The sequence below is a fragment of the Peromyscus californicus genome, unplaced genomic scaffold (genome assembly GCF_007827085.1).
Source record: "Peromyscus californicus insignis strain IS unplaced genomic scaffold, ASM782708v3 Scaffold_11__1_contigs__length_118956290, whole genome shotgun sequence".
In the NCBI taxonomy this organism is placed as follows: Eukaryota; Metazoa; Chordata; class Mammalia; order Rodentia; family Cricetidae; genus Peromyscus; species Peromyscus californicus.
The window spans coordinates 60,632,782-60,659,399 of NW_026294402.1; the positions used below are offsets into that span (position 1 = coordinate 60,632,782).

The window sequence follows — 26,618 nt, forward strand, 5'->3', positions numbered from 1 at the left end:
TCCCCGCGCCGCTCCGCCCCGCCTGGCCGGGACCGCTGTGTCCGGGGCCGCGGGTCCCTCCGCCGCCGCCGCCGCCGCCGCCGCCGCCACCTCCGCCGCCGCCGCCGCCGCGATCCGGGACAACCAGGGCAGCCCGGAAGACCCGGACACTGGACTCTCGTGCCCTGGGATCCGGATTCCGTGCGCTGTGGAGTCTGGAGCTGGCGAGTACGCGAGGAAACCCGGAACCTGGATGCAGGAGCCAAGTCCTGGGTCGCTAAATGCGCGGTTGCTGCGAGTCCTGAGGCGAGAATGCTGGAAAACCCGGCGGGCGGGTTGAAACTAAGATAAACTCAGAAGCCCAGTCTCCAACAGCTTGAACCCAGTGCTCTCTCCTCGTGAGAGAACTCTCGCTGGATCAGACTTCCCACTGAGAAGTCTCTGGAGAAGCGTTAGCCCTTAAATACAGATGTCCTTCAACTGTGGAAAGACCACGGGGTCTGATCATGAATATCCATAAAGACAAGTACACAGCTCTTGATGGTTTCATCCATTTTGCGACTTAGTTCGGCAAACTCTATTTTAATTAAAATTGTATGAGGGGGGAACGTGTCGTGGCGCACGTATGCAGGTCAGCGGACAATTTGCGGGAGTCGATTATTTCCTTCCACTGTTTGGTTTCAGGGATCAGACTTAGGTCGCTAGACTTGGCAGCACGCACCTTTAGCCACTGAGCCGTCTCAATGGCCCGCAGATTTTTTTATCCATTGTTGTCAGGGTTTTTTTTTTTCTTTTCTTTTTACTACCATTTGTTTTCCTCTACATAATACCCATTTTTTAAATCTTTATGTGTCCCTTTCCATCTCACCATCCAGTATCAGTAAATCTTACAGCTTTTTATCTTGAGTCCTTTTCTGCCCTCCATCTATTGTGACTTTTTTTAATCTGTTATTCATCTTAGATTGCCCAGCCCACCATCTCCTACACAGTAGACTCTGTCCTTGAGTAATTGAGCCCTCCCACCAGTTGCTTACGAAATAGTCTTCATAACCTAGAATTTCCACCTCATAGCATAGCAAACCAAACTGTCTTAATTCTCAAGAACCCCTACTTAGACTCCATCATGTCCTTCCTGTGCCCTTGACGACTTTATTCAGCTGTGCAGTTATTGCTCCTTATTCTCTTATTCTAAGGCACCCTTCAATAGTGCCATTCAAAATAGCATGTGACTTAGAGATGGAGTGGGTCATAAAGTTCCTTTACTCTCCATCTCTATCTTCACAAAAAGGAGAGGAGGGTTGGGAGGGCTGGCAGCTTAAAGACAAACGCTAAGCCTGTCTACTCTAGGAAAAAGTAATTCCCTTTTGGTCCGTCAATATTCACATTGTTCTTGGGCAGTAAAAGGACAGAACTGAATCAGGGTGACAGAAGAATTTCCAATCTACACTCTATGATAGTACGAATGAGGGTTTACTTAGCAGAGAGAAAAAGCTGTTCTGTAATTTGATTAAGTGTTAAATATTGTAGAACTAGACTAAAACTGGGGGGGGGGGGCAGTTCTACTTAGCTTTTAGTCAGAGCAAGCTCTCAAACCCGAAAGAGTTACTGAAAAAATTTGAAAAGATCTGATGTACTAGACAGTAAGGGAATCTTAAGTTTTGACTTCTTATGTCTGCAGAGCAAGTATTAGCAAAATATGTCCCATAGAACAAGTCAGATTCGCCACCACCTGTTTTGGTAAATCCTGTGAGCTAAAAATTAGTTTTTATATTTTTAAATAGTTAAGTAATAAACAAAAGAAGATATTTTACAATACAAAAATTATATTTATCTGGGTGTGGTGGTACAAACTCCAGCACTTGGGAGCTTGAGGCTGAAGATCTAAAATTCAAGACTAGCCTGGGGTTGAACTGGGCTACACAGAGACTGTCTTTAAAAAAAGTGTCTCCAAACAAAAAATTATGAAATGGTTTTACTGGTTGTAGGTAGCCAAGCTTACTTAGTCACGTCATCTACGGATGTATTTGCAGTACAATAGCACAGCTGAATGGTTTATAGAAGCTAAGCCATTTGCTATCTGACCCCTTACAGAATGACTTTGCTAACCCCGCCCCCTGCTGTTCAGTTCAGAAGTCAAGAGTCGCCTGTAGTTTACTTGGGCACTTAAGTAAGTAAGGTACAGTGACTGAAGAACTGAAGTTTTCCTTCAAATTTAAACATCCCGTGGCCAGTGGCAATCAGGCAGCACAACCCTAGAGATCCACCCGCTTCTGCCTCCCAAATACTGGGATTAAAGGCATGCAATCACCATGCCTGACTAGACCCTTCCTAAGTCTTTCGCATTCACGTACTTTTCTCCTCATGATGCACCATTCTCTCCTGACACCTCTCTCTGTGGGCTTAGCCAAACCTTCCTCCCTCTTTTTTTTCTCCTGGCTCCAATCTAGGGTATTTTTTGACTGGGATTTCTTTCTGGGCTATCCCATCTTCACAACTGAAATTCAACATCTGATCAGTTTACATTTCACACGCGTAAATGGACATTTATACAAGCTCTTTTGTGACAGAGGATGGCACTGTGGCTATGTTCTTTCTTCTCTGCAGGGGAAAAGTAGAAAGCTCTCCACCGGCTGGATCCCTTGTTGCTGATGGAGCCTTCGCCTTGGCTCACCTTCTCCCAAACACATTCACAGAAGGTGAGAACAGCAGATGTGTGCTTGCTATTGGAGTCTCAAGGAAAAAAACCTTTAGCACTGGACTGTGTTCCCTCTCCCTCGCCTAAGAAACTCAAGTTAGCTGATTTCTCTAGGTTAGTGGATGAGCTGGCCAAGGGAACAGCGCCATGCCATCTAATATTGGCTAGGCCCTCCAAGGCATTAAACAAATTTACTGAATTAAATGGCCACCACAAATGGGCTGTAGGACAGTAATTAAAATGGAAAGAGATTAAGTGTCATAACTCACAGAAGCCCATAACTATAATTATTTATAAAAGTAATCTTCAAAGTTTCTCACATTTTCAGCTAGGGGAAAAAAATGGGTCTCCAATAAAATTCCAGTTTAAAAAGAAAAGACAGAACACTTTGTTCTTTCTCTGTATTAGCTAAAAAAGCAAAAGTAAAAAAAAAAAAAAAAAAAAAAAAAACAAACCCAAATTCCTTTTTTATTCCTGTGGGACAAGTTCTCAGTATGGAGCTCTGGCTGGCCTGGAACTCACAGAGATCCACCTGCTTCAGCCTCCCAAGTGCTGGAAATAAAGGTGCGCACCACCACACTTGGCAAGATTCTTAATCTATTATAAATACAACACTAAAGATAAGGCCTTATCAAATCTGACAAAGTCCCCAATTTCAAACACACCCTACTCATATAAAGGAAACTGAGTCCTGTCTGGAAAAAAAAAAAAGCAAATTCCTTTACTATACAAATGAATAGCAACTGGATTCAGTCATTCAAAGGGAATATAGATAGAGGGTGCAACAGAAAACCAAGTCAGAAGCTCAAAACTTCCTGAGGCCGAACAGCACGAGAGCTACAGGGTCAGAGTTAAGTGTCACAAAGCACTAACAGGCTATTCTTGGACAAGTCTGCACTCAGGCAACTAAGAATTTCCATCAGACTTTAAATGACACTATTCATCAGTGAGCAACTAAGGCCATCTACCCGCAAGCTTCTCCCACACTTCCTCCCTGGTGTTTTAGCAAACAGAAGACAGACCTCATACTACCACTGCCACGTGAACATAAACTAAAGACAGACTCTCAGCCTAACCATGAAAAGGAGAAGTTTCCAAGCAGCTCTGCCATTTACGCATGTGGTTCTACTACATATTTTAGAAGCTGAGGTGGATTCCTGTAAACTTGAGAAGTTTACAGGACCTGATGACCTGATCTCTTGAAGCTCCTGATTTTTTTAAGGTGTCTACACAAATTATCCACAGACAAAAATCAGTACAGAATCTTCTGTGTGAAGGCTGTCTTCAAATGAAAATAGCAGAGAAACTTTTCTCTCTCTTTCCCCCTCTTACCTTTCAGCTTTATTTTGATATTAAGAGAGCCAGACAGCTTCAGCAGAAATTCAAGGTGCCACTGCTTGGTAAACTATTAACTGCACGGTGAACACAGTAATGCCTTCAATAATGGTAGGGTTTGCAAGAGGCCAAAAAGACACCCCCACCTTAGTAAGTGCCATTCACTGTCCTCTTCCACTCTCTCCAGAGAGGTCCAACAGAACGAGAGAGAGGAGAGGGAGAGAGAGAGAGAGAGAGAGAGAGAGAGAGAGAGAGAGAGAGAGAGAGAGAGAGAGAGAGAAACACTGCATGTGTGCATCGTTGGAACAAGGATCTGTTAGGTCTCCCTGGGAATCCAGAGTGATCAGGCTCTGCAGAAGCAATGCTATGCAACAAGCGGAGTTCACAGTCGAGTGAACATCAATGTGTAATGAGTGGAGGCATTTCAATGCAAATAAATGCTGAATATGAAGGATTAAAGAAAGGGAAATTCATCTTTTTCATAACACAAGGTACTTTCCCCTCCTCACTCACTCTTTCTCTTTTATGTCAAGTACATAAGCTGCTGGAGGAGTCCAGCAGCCCCAGGAGGCAGGGGTGTCTTAGAAAAACCAGAGCACACGCCGTTAAGATCATGAATTTCCTAGGATCTGGCATCTGAGATTCCAATAGCACTTCAGAAGAGCCTCAAAACAAGGGCTTCCTGGGAAGGGCTAAAGGGACAGTGAAACCCCTCACTTGAAACCAACTCTTGCTTTCCCAGTCATAGCTTTTCAGGATGCTGACGGTATAAAAAGGCTTGCTTTCAACATTAGAGGGTTTTAGATGTATTTACTGAGAGGATTGTATTTTCCAATTTTTCTCTAATTGTCCCATCTGCGTGATGATTTGCAACACCAGCAAAATCAACAAGGCAGCTTCAGGCTGCCTGAGCAGGTGGCTGCAAGCTTCCCGCTTCCCAGTCTGATCTATTCTTGTCCTGACCTCTCAAACTAAAGAACAAATGGAAGCATGTCTTCGTGTTATTTTTTCCAAAAACATATCTTCATGTTATCTCTTCCAAAACAAAAATCTGCTAATAATGGTAATTCTAGCTTTTCACTCCGAGAGATCTGGATTAGAAACTGGGCACGGTGGCTTCGGTCTGTACATATAGCACTTAAGGGGCTTTGGCAGAACTGCTGTGAGTTCCAGGCAAGCATGGGTCACAGTCTCAACATGTCAACTGCAGAACATTTGGTAAGGACATTTCACATCACCATAGGCTTATATTAAACAAAGATTCCTCAAACATCCTAATATTTCCTATTCTATTATTTCGAGGAAAAACTTTTGAATTCAAGAGTCTTTTGTAAAATTGTTAACCTAGATTAAGATTTCCCTAACTACAAATACAAATCTCACAAAGGAAAATAATTTCCATTTTGTTCCTTTCTCTTTTGAATTTGTTTCCGAGAAAAATGTCAAAGACCTAGAATTTTTAAAATGAGTTTTTATAAATAATGTATTCAAAGATTTTTGGCCCACTACATAAAGAATCCCACCTTGTAAGAAAAATATACAGATTTGGTTAGAGTTTAAATCCTCAGAGACTGAAGCCTGGTGTCACATCAAGCCTTCAGTTTTCTACCGCTTCAATCCCAAAGGACCAGCGGATGGCAATTTAGTCCCCAAGACTCCACTATGCTGTATGGTTCCTTTTTTCCTGGGTCAGACAGCTTTCTTCTGCTTCATTAACCCCTTCTTTGCTCCTTGATGGATCTTGGAATCCAGTTTCCCTGTAAGAGAAAAAAGAAGTCTCACTCATTATTTATTTTTATATTTGCATTGCAAATCTTTCCTGGCCTCCGAGGTTTTCTGGTTACTGTGTTCCTGTCACATTCAATTATTTTGCTTCAGGATGCTGGACACTTCCAAACTTCAGAGTTTTATTTTCTAAGAAGAAAGCAGTGGGAATGCTGTACACACACACACATGCACACGCACACACACACACACACACACACACACACAGAGAGAGAGAGAGAGAGAGAGAGAGAGAGAGAGAGAGAGAGAAATATTTATCTAAATAATATTTCTAATTTTGTACTTTAGGGTGTCTGATACTAAGAAAGATTTTTTTTTTAAAGAATACAGACATGTACATAAGCAGAGACAAAACAAGAGAAGAAGATAGAATAAGGGCATGCCACAAAGAACTGCCCTTCACACAGTGGGAAACCCATTCCACTGACCTGTTAACTAGCTGAGTACAAAGGATGACCCTCCCTCACAGTGGGAAAAGCAGTTCAGCTCACCCTTTTGCTGCCTCATACTTAACAGGGGGAGTGACCTGAAATAGTGGAGTAGAATCCACATAAATGCTTTCCTGACAAAGGGTCCCTATCACCAGTTAAGGGGGGTAAAGGTCAGAGATGATATGGCTCTTCTAAGTGTTAAACTTAGAAAACAAGCAGAACTACCCAGTGTCATGATTTTTGCTATAATCTGTACTCTGGAGGCAGAGGCAGGAGGATCCTGCATATTCCAGACCAGGCTGGTCTACATAGCAAGTTCTTGGCCAATCAGCTACATAGCATGCCTCTGCTTCAAAAAGTAAACAAACAAAACAAAGCCCTCTCGTGTCTCAAGTGATCCAAATGAGAAGTCCTTCAGTGATGTGATCTTTGAACTGACTCCTCCATCTACCAGAATATAGCTTAGTTCAGTGCTAGCAGCCTTTGAAAGCATCTATTTCATGAAGAAAAATTTTAGAGTTCCTGTTTGGTCTGCGAAAAAAGCTTACAAATTTCTTTCCTCCAACAAAAAGCCTCATCTAAGTCAATGGTGATGCTGGTGAGGATGCCAAGATTAGAAAATACTTCATTTCAGTTTTAGCACTAAAAAAATAAAATAAGGAGTCCTGGATACAGGGCAGCCTGGCATACTGTGGGCACACACCCCGAACACCACTGCCACTCAGATGGTGTTCTTTCCACTTGTGGAGCAACCGCTGTGACAGAAAGAGCACTCACTAGAAGCTAGTTAATACCTGTACAACCTGGACAAGTCAGTCAGCCTTTCTGGATTTCAGTGGCCTTGCTTGTCCAATTAAGATAAGAATGAAGTTCTGACCACTGCACAAGGATACTGGAGAAAACCAGCCTCAGCCCTACAAGCTTCCCTTAGGCCTCTTTCCCTAGTGTTCCAGGGCTGCACCTGCTTCCAGAACAGCAGTGCATCTTCTCCTATGCTACCCAAATGCTGTCCCTAATGGTCACAACACTGCTGATTTTAATTTGGGCCTTAGAATATGTGGCATTCCCAGTGGTTTAGAAGTTCTCTCATCCTATACGCTGCCGAGCTGGGAATGTGAACGTGACAGCAAGCTGGCAAAGAGCCCTATTTCAAGACGAATTTTCTTTTGTCTCCCTCATAGTACTGAAGTGACTGTCAATTGGTAGGTGGTCAATAAACACTTTCATCAAATAAATTAAACAGGAGTTGGAAACAGACAAACAGTTCAAGGCCAGACTCCACTATACAGTGAATGAAAGGCCAACCTGGACCATATGAGACCCTGCCTCAAAAACAAAACAAACAAGCACAGAAAACAAAGAAAGCCAAACAATGCAAATTTTAAATCCTTGGTATAACAGACTACTAAGTAACCCAAGGCAGCAGATGAAAAGTGTTAGTACTGAGGTAGGGGTAAGCATCAAGTCTTCTTCAGACTTTTAGGACAAGCTATGTGAGAGTTTAGAATCTAATGAAGACTTCGATACACATTTCTTGGTATTGCCATAGCTCTGAAGACTCATTACTTAGGCCTCTTCCGCAGATTTCCTCTAGCTGTGTAATGATAAGGATGTTACCTAGTCATTTCTATCCTCCACTTTTTTCAACCTAAAGAAGAAGATGTACTACACACTACTAAAGACCTTTTTCAGTGCCATGATATTGTGTCCTGAAAATAAAATATAAATTGGAAATCTGTTCCTGGAGACAATCTGATAACGAACAAGGAATAGAAGAACAATCAGAAACATGAATAAAATATAGTTTGTAGGGGCTGTCTCACACCTACAATCCTAACTCTCAAGAGAGTGAGGCAGGGCGGCCTTGAGTTCAATGTCAGTCTAGGTTACACAGTGCATCTGAGGTCAACCTAGACTACACAGTAAGACCCTAGAGACCCTATCTCAAAAAACAAAACAAAACAAAAAAAAACACCCCAAACCATCTATGGCCATACCATACTGAACACGCCCAATCTTGTCTGATCTTGGAAGCTAACCAACGTCAGGCCTGGTTAGTAATTGGATGGGAGACCACCTGGGAGTATCTAGTGCTGTAAACTTAAAATAAACAAACAAGCAAACAACAACCCAAACCCTCACTACTTCCCTAAACCTGTTTACTCAACTGTAAAAACTAAAGCAGGGGGAAAAAAATCTACTAACTCACAGAGTTGTTAAGATTATAGCTAGGGGGTGGAGAGATGGCTCAGCGGTTAAGACCACTGGCTACTCTTCCAGAGGACCCAGGTTCAATTCCCAGCATCCACGTGGCAGCTCACACCTGTCTGTAACTCCTGTTCTAGGGGATCTGATACCCTCACACAGACATGCATGCATATAAAACACCAATGTAAAAAGAAAGAGAAGAAAAAAAAATGATTATAGCTAACATGTGCTTTCTACAGACTAGGCACCATGCTAAGTATTTTACATACACTAAGTCATTTCATCAACTAATTGAAATAATAGCTGTCTTTGTATTTGTGGGGTTTTGGCTTTAAGATCCTCACAAATATCAAACTCCACAGATGTTATGTGAGTCCCTTATATAAGATGGTATGAGGCGCCGGGCGTTGGTGGCGCACGCCTTTAATCCCAGCACTCGGGAGGCAGAGCCAGGCGGATCTCTGTGAGTTCGAGGCCAGCCTGGACTACCAAGTGAGTTCCAGGAAAGGCGCAAAGCTACACGGAGAAACCCTGTCTCGAAAAAACAAACAAACAAACAAACAAACAAAAAAAAAAAAGATGGTATGAGGCTTGCATACATTCTACATCTTCCTGTATAATTTAAATTCTCTATAGATTGTCATACTTAATACTATGTAAATGCTTTGTGAATAATTTTGTTTTGATTTGCAGGGGCAGGGGGGAGACAATTTTTGAGACAGGGTTTCTCTATGTAGTCCTGGCTATCCTGGAACTGTAGAACAGGCTGGTCTTGAACTACAGAAATCTGCCTGCCTCTGCCTCCTGAGTGCTATGAATAAAGGCATGTGCCACCACTGCCCAGCTTTTTTTTTTTTTTTTAAGATCTACTTTTATTTTACGTGAGTGTTTTTGCCTATGTGTATGTATGTGGCCACAAATTCCAGAACAAAGTATCAGATGCCCTGGAACTGGAGTAACAGACAGTTTTGAGCTGCTATGTGGGTGCTAGAAATGGAATCTCTGTCCCCTCAAGAGCATCAAGAGCTCTTAACTTAGCCAAGTGGTGATGGTGCATACCTTTAATCCCAACACTCAGAAGGTAGAGGCAGGTGGCCTGAGTTCAAGGCCAGCCTGGTCTACAGACCGAGATCTAGGACAGCCAGGGCTACACAGAGAAACTCTGTCTCAAAAAACAAAAAACAAAAAACAAAAAAAAAAAAAAAAAAAGAATAGAGCTATGAACCATGGAACCATCTCTCCAGTCCTGGTTTTTGTTTTGAGAAAATCTCTCATATAGCTAAAGCTGGTCTCCAACTTGCTATGCCATTGAAGATGTGCCTGAACTTGTGAAGAACCTTCTACCTCCATGACCCAAGTACTAGGATTACACATATGTGCCAACTTAACTGGAAACAGTTGTTACACTTTATTGCTTAGGAAATAATGACAAGGGAAAAAACTGCCTATGTTTGTACAGATCCGATATTTTCCCCACTTTATTTTCAGTTTGTGGCTGGCTGAGTCTATGGATTGAAGCCTATAGATAACAGCTGAGGGGACGGCTCAGTGGGTAGAATGCCTGCTGTGCAAGCATGAGGACCTGAGATCAGATCCCCAGCACCCTGTAAAAAGCTGGCATGGGGGCATGCATCTGTAATCCCAGTGCTGGGGAGCTGAGATAGGTGGATGCCAGGGAATCACTGGCCAACTAGTGTAGCCAAGATGGCAAGCTCCAGGTTCAATGAAATATTTTATCTCAAAAATAAGGTGGAGAAAGGTTAATACGACTAAAAATCCATATGTCAGGGAACAAGGACTTCTAGGCCATTCCCAAGAATCAAAATTCTTTTATTAACTGAGCTGCTTAAGAAAGCTAGACTAGCCGGTTGTGGTGGCGCACGCCGGTAAGATTTGCTGAAGGAGGCGGAGGCAGGAGGATCACGAGTTTGAGGCCAGCCTGGGCTACACATTTTATAGGGCTGGAGAGATGGCTCAGAGGTTAAGAAAGCTAGACTAGTGTCAGCAATCTGTGAACTCTCAACAATTCAGGACCTTGCATATCTGTAACAGCTAACAAAATGACTCAAGAGTAGGAACTCTTTTAAGCTAACTAGGACTGGTAAAGCAAAGAATTCAAGATTCTTAACAGCTAGGGACAAACAGTATGGCAACCTTATTAAGCCTTATCTTTTATTTTACATTGTATGTATGTATGTAGATATGAATGCATATATGTATTATGTTTGTATGCGTATGCATGCCCATGTAAAACTGTATACATGTTGTCAGGGAACATTTGCAGGACTAGATTCTTTACTTCTTCCATATGGAGATCAAACGTGGGGTTTTTTTTTGTTTGTTTGTTTGCTTTTGTTTTTGTTGTTTTTTCAAGACAGGGTTTCTCTATGAAACAGTCCTGGCTGTCCTGGAATTCACAGAGATCCACCTGGCTCTGCCTCCTGAGTGCTGGAATGAAAGGTGTGCACCACCACCACTGCCCGGCTCAAACGTGGGATTTTAGGCTTGTCAGTGAACATCCTTATCAGTTGAGCCACCACTGTGGTCTGGAGCCTAGTTTTTTTAAGATGTACACTCTAAGCTGGGCATTATGGTATATACCTATAATCTTAGCATTTTGAAGATAGAGCCATGAGGGTTGGAGTTCAGGGTCATTCTTAGCTACCCAGTAAGTTTAATGCCAGCCTGGGCTATGAGACTGGCACAAAGACTTGGGCCAATATAGTGAAGGTAAAATACATTCTTTCACAGAGTAGAAATAATCTTTAGTTTTCTGCATTTCCCCAATATTTTTACATTTAATAGCTAAGGCATTTCAGTGTTTAACCACATCCTCTATCACAGAGCCTAGAAGAATAAAATCACTAAGTGTGGAGATACACATCTGTAATTTCAACACTTAAGAGGGTGAGGCAGGAGAATTGCTGTGAATTCTATGCCAGTCTGGGAGACATAGTGAGACTGTCTCAAAACCAAACCAAACCAAACATATCAAGTGCAACAAGTGGGAAAGAAGTCACAAGGGGAAAAGTATTACATCATGATTCCAACAGCCCTCACAGAGATTTTCATTTGTTTCATAAGACATAAGTCAGTCATTTTTTAAAATTTGGGGCTGGAGAGATGGCTCAGTGGTTAAGAGCACTGGCTGCTCTTCCAGAGGACCCAGGTTCAATTCCCAACTCACAACTGTCTATAACTCCAGTTCTAAGGGCTCCAACACCCTCATACAAACAAGGCAAGACACCAATGCACACAAAATAAAAATAAATCTTAAATAAATAAAAAAAACTTTCTGAGACAGGAGCTCATGAACCTCAGGCTAGCCTTCCTGGCTTTTTTTTTTTTTTTTTTTTTTTTTTTGAGACAATCTTTCATTGTAACAGCATAGGTTGCCCTGGAAATCTCTATGTAGTGTGATAATCATGAACTTCTGATGCTCAACTTCTACCTCCCTAGTGTTGAGATTATTGATATGTTCTATATCACACCTAGTTAACAATTAGCCATTTTTTTGTAGTGTTTTGTTTTGAGACAGTCTTATTATAAAGTACAGCTATCCTCAAACTTATCATCTCCTGCCACAGCCTCCCAAATGTTGAGATTATAGACTTGTAATATCATTCACTCATCAATTTTTTTTTTTTTTTTTTGGTTTTTCAAGACAGGGTTTCTCTGTATAGTTTTGCGCCTTTCCTGGATCTCGCTCTGTAGACCAGGCTGGCCTTGAACTCACAAAGATCCGCCTGCCTCTGCCTTCCGAGTGCTGGGATTAAAGGCGTGCACCAACACCGCTCAGCTCAATTTTTGTTTTTTTGAGACAGGGTTTTTTCTGTGTAACAGTCCTGGCTATCCTGGAACTCACTCTATAGACCAGGCTGGCCTTGAACTCACAGAAATCACCTGTCTCTGCCTTCCAGTGCTTTAATCCCTCCCAGGGATTAAAGGTGTGTACTACCATCGCCCAGCACTTCCAGTGCTCTTAACCACTAATCCATCTCTCCAGCTCCTTTAATTTTTTTTCTTCTGGTTTTTCAAAATAGGGTTTCTCTGTGTAACAGCTCTGGCTGTCCTGAACTAGCTATGTAGACCAGGCTGGCCTTGAACTCATAGAGATCCACCTGCCTCTGCCTTCTGAGTGCTGGGATTACAGGCATATGTGACCATGCTCAGCAATTTTTTTTAATATTTAATGGAATAGACTCCTAGATGAAAAGTTTAGAGCAACTCACTACCATGTCAATAACTGTACACCAAGGAACACTTTGGAAAAGCTAAACTATAATAAGTATAACATTAATGTTATTAAACATAATTATCTTCCAATGCTAAGGACGACACCAGACACAGAAGATAAATGTGTTGTGGAATATTTCTTCACACTGTATGCAGCTATGTCATTGTGACTGGTGTAATAAAGAGCTGAATGGCTAACACCTAGACAGGAAGAGGTGAGGTGGAACCTCTGGGTACAGAGAGGACTCTGGGAAGAGGAAAGGCGAAGTTGCCAACCAGACACGGAAGAAGGAAATGGGTAATATGGAGATGAGGTAATGCCACATGGCAGAACATAGATTAATAAAAATGGGTTAATTTAAGTTATAAGAGCTAATGAGACCAGCCTAAGCTCATGGTCAAACTTTCATAATTCAGAAGTATCCGTGTTGTTATTTGTGAGCTGGCAGCCGATAATAAAGCTTACTACAACAGTGTTTTGAAATTTAGACAAGTAAGATGCAAGAGAAAATGAGATCATCAAAGATGGTGACTTACAGATTTTAGGATTTCCTTTAATAGGAAACTTCACAACCATTTCCTGGGGATTTTTGCAGATGAAAACAAATGGAGAATCAGACTCTTGACTGATGTCTGGGAACTGAAAGATAAAAAATTCATGCTAGTTGGGACAGATTTGTCATTTTAAGGAGATCAAGGAACAGCCCAGATTTTACCTCAATCCTGATGACAGTACTCTCTGGTTCACAGACCAGGAGGGGGCTATACTCAACAATAACAGAACTCCATCTTTCTAAGGTTTTAACATGGTATTACACAGTCTATTGCCTGCCATCTCTGGCTTCTTATAGTAGAATCAGCCTCCTAAACAAAGGATGTCTGACATTTCTCCAGGAAGATGAGAACTAACCACTCTTTTAACAAAGGCAGTTATGAGAGTCTCAGATCTCCTGGAACGTTGGGCAGCACCTTAGGTTCAACTCAATGGATGTCCTGGAAGACTTAAGGAAATTCTGTCAGAAAAAGTACACACAACCATCTTCTCACAGGGGAAGGAAGATGATTCATTCTGAAAGGTATGACATATAAAGGCTGTTCAGTTGGATACATTCCAGAACTGCTTAGGGAGAAAGATAATCGATAGAACAATTCTGAAGTCATATCACACACAAATTTACATTAATACTCAAGAGTTTGTTTTTTGGGTTTTTTTTTTTGTTATTTTGCAAATGTAGACATGGAACCCAAAGACTATACATAACTACATAATGACAGGTTAGGTAACCATTATAGATCAGCAGAAATGTTCTCTAGCAATGCCCAAATGATCTGATGTTTCATTGTTTCTTATCTTTTTTTTTATTTGTTTGTTTGTTTATTTATTTATTTATTATGTATACAGCATGTATGACTACAGGCCAGAAGAGGGCACCAGATCCCATTACAGATGGTTGTGAGCTGTCATGTGGCTGCTGGGAATTGAACTCAGGACCTCTGGAAGAGCAGTCAGTGCTCTTAACCTCTGAGCCATCTCTCCAGCCCTGTTTCTTATCTTAGGATGTCTACCCTATATGTTTGATAAATGACTGATAGGCATCTGGATCAGACTTAATTACCAAAGAAGATCTTTTCCCAATAACTACTATCAAAAATAGAACATTATTTTCTACTCTTACTCACCTGTTAAGATCTATCCTCTCAGAATCTAAAGGTCTAGATCCAAGAGTCTTTCTGGGCATGGTGGTTCATGCCTGTAGTCCCAACACTTGGTTAATGGAAGTAAGAGGAAGAGGCGTTAAGGGCCAGCCTTGGCTACATAGTTTGTTTGAGACTAGTCGATGCTACACAAGACTCTGTGTCAAAAAACAATGACAATAAACAAACAAACAAAAAATAGGGCTGGGGAAGCCAGGCGTGTTGGCACACATCTTTAATCCCAGCACTTAGAAGGCAGAGACAGGCTGGTCTCTGTGAGTTTGAGGCCAACATGGTTGGCATAGTGAGCTCTAAGCCAGCCAGGGCTATATAATGAGACCTTGTCTAAAGAAAACAAAGAAAGAGAAACCCTGACAGTCCAAATTAGACAGCGGTTTCACAGAAAATTCCAATGTGTCTATGACTGGTGGAAGCATGAATACTTAAATTTCTTTACCAACCTCACTATCCAGGGTGTAAGTGATGCTGTGGGAAAATCAGAAAGAATTTTCCAAATGTTTGGTCCTCCCCATAGAACATGGCCTTCAGTGAGGCAGATGTGGCATGTATCCTGATAAAATGTGAACTTAATATCAAGTATCAGCCACAAAAGTCATATTCATCAAAAAAATGAAAATATTCATAGTAGAGGAGCTGGGGGTATGGATCAGTAGGCACACTGAGGCGAGTGAAGATCTGTAGTAGAATATTTTAAGCTGTGTTACTTTTGTTCATGTTGCATTAACTATGTGAACCTGTCTAAAACACCTGATGGTCTAATAAAGAACTGGCCAATAGCAAAGCAGGAGAAAGGATAGGCGGGGCTGGCAGGCAGAGAGTATATATAGGAGAAAACTGGAAGGAGATCTAAGATCTAGCAGCCAGAGGAAGAGAACAACTCCAGGGGCCAGCCACTCAGCTACACAGCAAGCCACGGAGTAAGAGTAAGATTTACAGAAGTTAGAGAAAAGGAAAAGCCCAGAGGTAAAAGGTAGTCAGAATAATTTAAATTAAGGAAAGATGGCTAGAAACTAAGCTAAGCCAAGGCCGGGCATTCATAATTAAGGATAAGCCTCCGTGTGTAATTTATTTGGGAGCTGGGTGGAGGGCCCCCCAAAAAAGAATAATCAAACAACAACAAAGATCCATTCAGCTCACTGGCCGACCAGCCCAGTTAAATCAATGAGCTCCAGGTTCTGAGGGCAACTACCTCTCAAAAAGATTGAAGGGGGACTGAAGAAAACCAGTATGTGCAGGCCAAGAGACAGATTTGTGTGAGCTGGTTCTTGTCTTCCACCTTGTTTCAGGGCCAGGGTCTCTCTTGTTATTTCTGGTGCTGAACTGCATTCATAGGTTTCACTCTTCTCCCCTGGGCAAAGCCAGGGCTGTGACTGCAGATGTGAGCTGACACATCTGGCTTCTTATTCGGTGATGGAACTCAGGCGATCATGACTGTGCCACAAGCCTCTTCCCACTGAACCACTTCCACAGCCTGTACTTATTATTTATTTATTTGTTTGTTTTTAATTTTTATTTCTTTATATTTTATGTATGAGTGCTCTGCTTGCCAGTAGAGGGCATCAGATCCTATTATAGATGGTTATGAGCCACCATGTGGTTGCTGGGAATTGATCTCAGACCTCTGGAAGAACAGTCAGCTCTTTACCACTGAGCCATCTGTCCAGGTCCTATTTCAGTTTTTGAGACAGGGTTCTTTCTATATAGCCCTGGTTGTCCTGGAACTCACTATGTAGAACAGACTGGCCTCCAAAGACCTGTCTGCTTCTGTGAGTACTAGGATTAAAGGTATGCACCACAATACCCAGATATTCTTAATCTACTATGCAAAGGTCACTGCTGACTTCCATGTTGCTAACTTAAACGATCAGTTCTTGGTTAACATCTTAATTATACTATCGTGGATCAGGCGGTTGTGGCTCACGCCTTTAATCCCAGCACTCAGGAGGCAGAAGCAGGCAGATTCCTGAGTTTGAGGCCAGCTTGGTCTACAGAGCGAGTTCTAGGACAGCCAGAGCTATACAGAGAAACCTTGTCTTGACCAAATATATATATCTTAGAGAATTTGACAGGCTGCCTCTGCCTCCCAAATAAATGCTGGGATTAAATTAGGGATATGCTACCACATCTGGATAGCTCATTTATTTAGCACATACATCTTTATGGTATTAAGGATCAAACCCAAAGACTTCCATATGGTAAGCAAATACTCCAACATTGAACTATATCTCTACCTGACAGAAGTTTCTATTCCTATCTTGAACATGGTCCCCACTTAACTTCCAGGGTATCGTTTTCTTCCCAGTTTTCCTACTTTACTGGCTGTTTCTCATCTTCCAGCCTTAAAGTGCTGCAGAGTAGCAGAGATCTTTCCCTGCATTTATAGTCCGTAAAGATTTTCCAAGGTCCTGGAAATGCAAATCAAAACCACAAGGAAGACTGCTCAACAGGGAAAGACACTTACTGCTAAGCCGAATGCCCTGAGTTGTTCTCTGACCTCCATGCATGCATTGTAATGTACGCCCCACCACATGCACACACAAAAAAATTTAAGGAATATATATATGTATATGTATATATATATGTGTGTGTGTGTGTATATATATATATATATATATATATATATATATATATATATATATATATATAGGACACACATACACACAAAACCCCCCAAAAACAAAAACAAAAACTGAGATACCATTTCATACTAAGATGGCTACATGTGACAAAAGCATGAGGCAGATGGCAGGAAAGGTATGACGACACTAGAACCTTCTGCAGTGCTGGTGTAAATGGAAAGTGGTACAGCCACAGTGGAAAATGGTTTGGAGGCTCCTCAAAAGGTTCAGCAGAGAATTATCATTATCCCCAGTAGCCAGAAAAGTAATGAAAAGAATCTCACACAGGTATCTGTATACTAATGTTCAAAGCAACATTATCTAACAACCCAGTAACAGCTGAATAAACAATATGAAGAATCTAACCTACATCAGAGCATTTTTCAGTCTGAGAAAGGAAGAAAATTCTGAAACATTCTACAATGTGGGCAAACCATGGAAACACGGTATAAATGAAATAAGACACAAAAAGACAAATTCTGCATGGTTCTACTTCAATAAGGTACTTAAAAGAGGCCAAGTCACATGGATAGAAAGTATAATAGGGGGCACTTAGATGACAAGAGGGTAAAAGCACTTATCAAGCCCACATGCAAAGGTAGAAGAAGCTAGGTGTGGTGGCTCAAGCTTTTAATTACAGCATTTGGAGGCAGAGGTAGATGGATGGTTATGAGTTCTAGGCCTACTGAATTTACATGGACAATTCCAGTACACAGGCCGTCTCAAAAAAAGGATAAGAAAGGTACTAGATGTCCTCTGACCTCCACACATGCACCATAACCTAAGTAAGTGCTTGTGCATATGCAAGCACACATGGTAGAAAGAAAGGAAATAAAGGGGAAGGGAACAGAAAAAAAGAGGAGGAGGGAAGGGGAGGGAAAGGGAGTGCCTGGAAAGACAGGACCCAGGTTTGGTTCCCAGCACCCACAAGGCAGCCTATGAATACCTGTAACTCCGGTTCCAGGGGATCTAACACACTGTTTTGACCTCTGTAGGCTCCTTACATATGTGGTACACATACATACACTCATGCACACACATACCTATAAGATTAAAAAATAAATAATTTAAAAAATGAAAATAAGTAAAATAGAGGTAATCAAGGACTGAGATGGGGAGGAAAGAGCAATTACTGAATTGGTATAGAGTTTGTGTTTAGGATAATAGGAAAGTTCTGGAGATGTGTAGCGATGGTGACTAAATACTGTTATGAATATAGTTGATGTCATGGCACACTTAAAGATGCTTAAAATGGAAAAGTCTATCTTATAGAAGGTTTATCATAATAAAAATAAAATTTTAAAAATTAACATTAGGGGCTGGAGAGCTGGGTTAGGGGTTAAGAGCACTTTCTGCTCTTTCAGAGGACTAGAATCCAGTTCCCAGTAGCTCAACTGCCTGTAACTCCAGTTCCAGGGGATCTGATGCCCTATTCTGGCCTCTGGGCCCCTGTAGGCATAAGCAAACACACACACACACACACACACACACACACACACACACACACACACACACGCACGCACACACACACGCACAAATAAATAAATAAAACCTTTTTGAAAAATTAGGGTGAGTTTCTTTTCCAGATTTGATGCTTGTATGCTGTACTTGTTGGTCTGAAGTGAGAGTTTCATAAATTTGAGGTCAGTTTGGGCTACATAGTGGAAACTCAAGCAAAAAAGAAAAAAAAAAAAAAAAAAAGGTGATTCCATCCATCTGTCCATTTACCAGGCCAAGTCATTAGAAAACCCTGTAACTATAGCTACAAAATATAATCTACAAAATATGTCCAGCACTTCATTTTGTCTCACAAGGCTCTGGCCTTGAACTCACAATTCCCTGTCACAGCCTTGCCAGTGCTGAGGTTATAGGCATCGACCACTATGCTTGATTTCTATGAAGGTGCCAGAGAACCACTCAGGTCCACATGCTTCTAAAGCGAGTGTTCTAACCACTTAGCTAACTTCCCTGCCCTACTTAACAATTGTTATGAGGAGATAAACAGATGGCTCAGTGGGTAAGAGAGCCTGCTGCTCTTCCACAGGACCTGAGATTGGTTCACAGCACCCACACTGGGCAGCTCACAATTGCATGCAACTCCAGCTCCAGGGCATCTGATGCCCCTCTTCTGACCTCTGTAGGTACCTGCACTCATGTGACATATACTCAAATAGACATATACACACATACACATAAATTAAAAAGCCTGGCAGTGGTAGTGCACATCTTTAATCCCAATACTCAGGAGACAAAGGCAGCCAGATCTCTGTGAGTTCCAGGACAGCCAAGGCTACACAGAGAAACCTTGTCTCAAAAAACAAACAAAAATGAAAAAAAAAATAAACAAATTAAAAAAAAATTTACTAATTATTCTATGACAATCAAGACAGCAACTCAAACAAGCACTTTTAAGAATCAACATTCTAACATAATCCAATCCAAAGATATACTAATTTGTTATTTACGTGCTGAGGAATGAAGCTAGGAAAATATTAAAGGTTCTTATTTTCCACAGTTAAAGTCTTTCTTTAACAGAAGAAAACTCTGTACATATAGTAAAAATAACTGCAATTCAGCAGTCTGGAGTCTCAGTCAAGAAGATTCAGGCAACATTGGTCGTTAGCCTTGTGTGTTATAACAACCACAATGCAAACTGTGTACCAAGGCTATGAGGAAGTTATTTGATACAGCATGGGTGGGTTCTGCCTGAAACAGCTATATTCACTTGATTTTTGAATTAATTATTGGTATTTGCATGTTCAGAAGCTGTGGTAGTTTGAAAGAAAATGGTCCTCACAGGGAGTGGCATTTGATTTTGAATTAATTATTGGTATTTGCATGTTCATAAGCTGTGGTGGTTTGAAAGAAAATGGCCCCCACAAGGAGTGGCACTATTAGGAAGTATGGCCTTGTTGGAGGAAGTGTGTCACTACAGGGGCAGGCTTTGAGGTCTCCTATGTTCAAGCTATGCTGTATAGTAGGCAGTTCACTTCCTATTGCCTGCTGGTCAAGATGTAGAACTCTCAGCTCCTTCTCCAGCACCATGTCTGCATGCATGCTGCCATGCTTCCTGCCATGATGATAATGGACTACACCTCTGAAACTGTAGGAACTTCCAGTCAAATGTTTTCCTTTATAAGAGTTGCTGTGGTCATGGTGTCTCTTCATGGCAATACAAACCCTAACTATGACAGAAGTCTTTTACTGTTGCTAACTTTCTCTCAACACCACATTCACTTTCACAATCCCGCAAAGAGGGGTTATGACCCACAGGATCAGAAATTGAGTTCGCTGCCATACCTGGCTTTCGAGAATGTTTTTAAAGCCTCATTACGTGGCTTCATCTTGCTCTTCTTTCAGGACTTTGTTCAAATGTCAACTTTGACGTAAATCTCTCCTGACCCCACTATTTAAAAGTCAGTGGTAGAGTGCTTGCCAAGTATGCACACGGCTCTGGTTCGACAACCGACAAAAATAAATAAATTAAACAAAGTGAACTCACAACACCCATCACCCTATAAATGTATCACTTTGAACCCCCTTTCCTATCTTATCTTTTCTCATGGAACTTACCACATATAACGTATAAATTATTCATATTTTTGTTCCCCTTTACTAAGATGAGAGCTTCAATGGGTAGACATTTTCTGCAACACCTCCCACCCCCAGGGGCTGAGAGACGGCTCAGTGGCTAAGAGCATTTGCTGTGAAAGAAATAGGACTTGAGTACTGAAAGTCTTGAGTGCAGTGGGAGATTCTGTCTCAGAAAAGGAGGATGATAGAGGAAGACACCAGATGTCCTCTGAGCCTCCTTCTGCTAGGACCAGACACAGCATACAGTAGATAGTCAACGAGGACCAAAGCAGCACAGAGTGACTATCCACTGGGGGTGGGGTTACTCTACGTCACCATAGACACTAAAGAGAAGTCTGTCTGGATGAGCCTCATATCTCAAAACACAATCCCTGTCCTTGAGACCTGGATCCTATGACCACATTCCACATTGAGGAGTATTTAGTTGGCTCCATCTGTGTGGGCCTCTAATCCCGCTACTGGAGAGGTTGAGGCAGGAAAGCACAAGTTCAGAGTTCAGAGAGAGCCCGGGCCACTTACTGAGACTGTGTCAAAATAGAAAGTAAAAGCAGGGCTGGGGATACAGTTCAAAGGTGATCTCTTAGGATGCACAATGCCCTTAGTTTAGTGGCCATCACTGTGAAGAAAAAAAAGAGTGGTTTGTATCTGGCCTGAGATTTACAAAGATGAAAATTCAGCAGACTTAGCAAAGATAAATTAGAAGGGAAATGAATACGAATAAGCTGTGACGTCACATCCAGTTAGCTGAAGACGCTAGGTTACGGGCCACTGACCGAGCATAATAAGCAGGTCAGGAAATAGGAGGTTCATAATCAAGGAACGATGCAAACTGGGCCAAGGACTCTGGCAGGTGCTCTTGTTTCAGTCTATAGAGACTTCTATCACCAGTTCCAGCCTGAGGGGCAGTGGAGGTGGGCCTTCCTTTCTTTCATGCCTCATAACTTTCATAGCGGTCTAACATAACAGGTAATTAACTGCCAAACAGCTATTTCTTCTCCTCTCTGGGGAAACTGTTCACCAGTCATTTAGAAAACATTTCTTGTGTCATTTTCATAACAGGGAGGAAAAGGTTAGTACTTTTTGGCAACTACTACTGATTTAGAGCCAAATAAAAATTTCTGCTCAACTCTGCAAGCCCCCACTTAGTCCTTGTATTAAAATGATCAATAACTCCCTAATTATGTCACTCTTTCCAACAAATCCCAAAGCGAATTTGATACGTGTGTGTGTGCGTGTGCGTGTGCGTGTGCGTGTGTGTGTGTGTGTGTGTGTGTGTGTGTGTGGTGACTGAAGCAGGGTCTTGTGCCTACTGGCCAAGCACTCTACCACTGAGTCACAGATCTAGCCCCATGACTTATAAATCTTTTACCTGCCTCCTGAGGACAAACAGCAAAGGCAAACAGTCAAGAAACAATTCCCCGACAAGAACATATAGTCGCTGTAGGTTTTCTGGGTTTAAACTTTGGGGGAAACTACATAATATATGAAACCAGGCTCTGAAATCCAGTCAGCTGAAAACTGACCCCAAGACTGAGGTAAGGACGAACAGAAGACAGGCATCTGGTAAAGATGGTGGCCACAAGCACAGCAGGTCAAAAGTGGCACATCCTGAAAGCAAACGTGTTCGTGGATAAACACTGCAGGTACTGGTAGTGGCTACAATCAGGACGTGTTTTATGTCTGCATGAAACTATTAAAGAATAAATCAAAGACAATTTTAAAAGTAGTTCTCATTTACATTTTCCTTCAAAGCAACTAGAGGAAACAGGGATGGTAGTATGGGCTGGTAATCCCAAAACTCCAGAGGCGAACACAGAACTAGCCTGAGCAGCACAGCAAGGCCAGGCATAGAAGCAAATGCCTACAATCCCAACATCTGAAGGTGGACACAGGAGGATAAGAAATTCATGGACAGGGGAGGCTGGAGGGATGGCTCAGAGGTTAAGAGCACTGGCTGCTCTTCCAGGGGTCCTGAGTTCAATTACCAGCAACCACATGGTAGCTCACAACCATCTACAGTGGTAAACTGATGCCCTCTTCTGGAATAAAGGAGTATAGGCAGACAGAGCACTCATATACAAAAAACAAATCTTCAAAAATCTTAATAAATAAAATATTTTTTTTAAAAAAAAAAGAAAGAGGCCGGGCGGTGGTGGCGCACGCCTTTAATCCCAGCACTCGGGAGGCAGAGCCAGGCGGATCTCTGTGAGTTCGAGGCCAGTCTGGGCTACCAAGTGAGTTCCAGGAAAGGCGCAAAGCTACACAGAGAAACCCTGTCTCGAAAAACCAAAAAAAAAAAAAAAAAAAAGAAAGAAATTCATGGGCAGCATTGGCTAAATAGCAAGTTTGAGGCCAAACTGACCAAATGAGACCATACCCCCCCACCAAAAACAAAAACAAAACAAAACAAAATCACCAATCAACCAACTAGCCTCCCATCCTGAGGAAATAGAACATTATCTTAAAACTCTGATCCTTAGTCTTCATCCCAGTGCCTGTCATATGACAATTAACAGTTACTTCTTTTCTCTTCTTGCTTCATTAATGCTTACTGAATATATGGTTATATACTATTCTGAGTAATAAAATATGAGAAGAAATTTGTCACTGGGATAACACAGAAGACTGGATGACAAACCAAGATGACAACTTGAACAGACTGTAAGAAAGTAAGGCCCCAGGTCCTTCTAGGTCAAGCAGCTCAGGTTCCCTAGGCCTTGGTATGTGAGAGGTAACATTACCCTATCCCATGAACTGTTTGACTCTCCCAACACCAGGTCTATTGCGCTTGTGCCTCCCCGGCCAATTCTGCTGGTTCTATCATGAACTAGATCTTTAGACAGCCCTACCCTGGACCGCAAGTCTTCCCACCTTCATCTTCCAATCCATCCTCCACACTGCAACCAGTGAGTTCTCCTCAGGCAGGGCTCTCAGCGCCCTACTGCTTCATAAAAGCTTTCAAAACACTCCTCCACATTTCCCAGCTCACCAGACAAATAGACCTTTCCTCTGTGCTCTGTCATCCAGGGCTACCTACCATCTGACCACAACCTCCTTTCCAATCTTGTTCGCGGCTTCCTCTTCGCAGGCTCACACTGTCCACCAGATGGGCTTGCCACATTAGTCACCCAGAGCCGACCTCCCACCTGCACCTTTGCTTCCACCATCTTCTCATTTTGGAATATGCTGTTTGGCCTGCATGTATGTCTGTGCAGGACTACATGCAGGACCCACAGAGGCCAGAAGAGGATGTTGGATCCCCTGAACAGGAGTTACGGACTCTGTGCACTACCACGTGGGAGTGCTGGGAACTAACCCCAAGTTTTCAAGAAGAGAAGCCAGTGCTCTTAACCACTGAGCCACTTCTCCAGTATCTTGTTTTGTTTTTGACACAGGGTCTTACTCTATATCCCTGCATGGCACAGGACTCGCTTTGTAGACCAGGCTAGCCTTGAATTTACTGAGATCCACCTATTTCTGCCTCTCACGTGCTGGGATTAAAAGTGTGTGCTATCATGCCTGCCCCAAATTGTTGTGAGGTTTGGAAAATAACATACACATACATAATGAGTATAGCACATATTTGGTGACTGAGAGTGATTTTTTTTTACCATTCTCCAAAGTGAATACAAAGATGTGGAATCTCTTCCTACTAGAAATTATTTCTCCCTCCTTCAAGTCCTGAAAGGTAGTCTCCCCCACCACCTTGCTCACCTCCCACCCTTCTCAGACTCTCAAATCTCACAATGCAACCCAGGCTTGAATTTGCAGTCCTGCAATCCTCTTGCCTCAGGCTGAAGAGTGCTGGGATTATAGGCATGCACTACCATGCCCAGCAACTTTGGCTTCTTAAAGGTTATCTTGGGCAGGGGGTATATTCAGTGGTAGAGTGCTTGTCCAGCATGTTTGAGGTTCTGGGTTTAATCCTAGCACCACAGAAAACACTAAACACACCAATATTCACTTTTTGATTGTTAACACAACTCTTTAGTGACCTCTCATGTATTGGAGTGCAGAACCTAGGCCTGATTTACCTTGTTTCCTTTAGTATCCACAATGGTGTCTGACTTATACCAGCACCCAAATATTTATTGATGGATGGATAATTACATAAGAAAATATTTTTCCTTTCTCTTTTTTTTGGGGGGGTTGTTTTGTTTTAAGACAGGATCTCACTATGTAGCTTTGGCTAGTCAGGAATACATACAGTTCTACCTGCTACTGCCTCCTGAGTGCTGGGATTAAAGGAGTGTGTTACCAACTCCTGGCACATAAGAAAAATCTTAAGAATTATATGCTCACTATCAAGTAAAAGCTATTGGACCAGCAAGATGGCTCATTGGATAAAGGCTTTTGCTACTAAGCCTGATGACCTGAGTTCAATTAAAGAATGTAAGGAGAGAACTGACTCCTGCAAGTTGTCCTCTAATCTCCACACATGCACTGATTGCCTCCCTCTGAAATATAGTTATATATTATTTATATAGTTATATATTTATATAGTTATATATTATTTATATACATATGTGTTTGTATGTTTGTAAGGAGAGAACTGACTCCTGCAAGTTGTCCTCTAATCTCCACACGTGCACTGATTGCCTCCCTCTGAAATACAGTTATATATTATTTATATAGTTATATATTTATATAGTTATATATTATTTATATAGTTATATATTTATATAGTTATATATTATTTATATACATATGTGTTTGTATGTTTGTAAGGAGAGAACTGACTCCTGCAAGTTGTCCTCTAATCTCCACACACATGCACTGATTGCCTCCCTCTGAAATACAGTTATATATTATTTATATACATATGTGTTTGTATGCTTGTCTGTGTATGGGTATATGCACATGTGAGCCCAGGTATCCATGGAGGCCAGAAGTGGGTGTTGCATTCCCTGCAGCTGGAGTTATAAGCAGATGTAAACTGTCTGGTTTGGGTGCTTGGAACCAAACTTGGGTCCCCTGGAAAAGTGTTCTTAACTGCCAAGTCATCAAACCAATCCCCCAAATACGTCAATAAGGTCTGGAGAAAAGGTTCAACAGTTAAGAGCCTTGTTGCTCTTGCAGACATGTACTTTCATTCTTAGTTCTCACAGGGCAGTTTACCATCTACAATCCCACTTCCAGGGGCTACCACACCCTTTTATGATCTCTACAGGCACCGGGCATACATGTAGTACACATACACACAATTCAGGCAAAATCCTCAAACATGAAGTAAAATAAATATGAAAAAAAAACCAATATATATATATATATATATATATATATATATATATATAAAACCTTTTTTAAAAGATTACTATTAAGCTGGAGAGATGACTCAGAGGTTAAGAGCATTGGCAGCTCTTCCAGAGGTCCTGAGTTCAATTCCCAGCAATCATATGGTGGCTCACAACCATGCGTAATGAGATCTGGTGCCCTCTTCTGGTGTGCAGGAACACATGCAGGTAGAGCACTGTATACATAATGAGTAAATCTTTTTTCTATCATCCCTCCATTTTTTATTAAGAAATTTTTTATTCATTTTACATACCAACCACAGATCCCCCTCTCTTCCCTCCACCCAATAAATAAATATCTTTAAAAAGTTACTATTAAAAATTTATGCCAAGCGGTGGTGGCACAAGCCTTTAGTCCCCACACTCGGGAGGCAGAGCCAGGTGGATCTCTGTGAGTTCGAGGCCAGCCTGGTCTACAGAGCGAGGACAGGTCCAAAACTACACAGAGAAACCCTGTCTCAAAAAAACAAAAACAGCCGGGCAGTGGTGGCGCGCGCCTTTAATCCCAGCACTCGGGAGGCAGAGCCAGGCGGATCTCTGTGAGTTCGAGGCCAGCCTGGGCTACCAAGTGAGTTCCAGGAAAGGCACAAAGCTACACAGAGAAACTCTGTCTCGAAAAACCAAAAAAAAAAAAACCAAAAAAAAAAAAAATTTATTACAAGAATCTGGGCATAATGGCATATGACTTAAATCCTAGCACTCAGGAGACAGGGGCAGGCAGATCTCT

General features: G+C 41.9%; 1 protein-coding gene across 4 annotated transcripts in view; it reads right to left on the reverse strand.

Annotated features, from left to right (window-relative positions):
- Positions 1–5,460: 5,460 nt before the first annotated feature.
- Positions 5,461–26,618, reverse strand: part of Trip4 (thyroid hormone receptor interactor 4) — an 80,944-nt gene continuing 59,786 nt past the window's right edge. For 3 of the 4 annotated variants that reach the window (XM_052712708.1, XM_052712699.1, XM_052712684.1), the window contains 2 exons: positions 13,207–13,309; positions 5,461–5,766 (listed from right to left, as the gene is read on the reverse strand). In XM_052712708.1, the coding sequence (XP_052568668.1) occupies positions 5,699–5,766; positions 13,207–13,309 (171 nt within the window). In that variant the 3' untranslated portion in view covers positions 5,461–5,698. The remainder of the gene's footprint in view (positions 5,767–13,206; positions 13,310–26,618) is intronic. The other variant, XM_052712692.1, reaches the window with a different exon arrangement.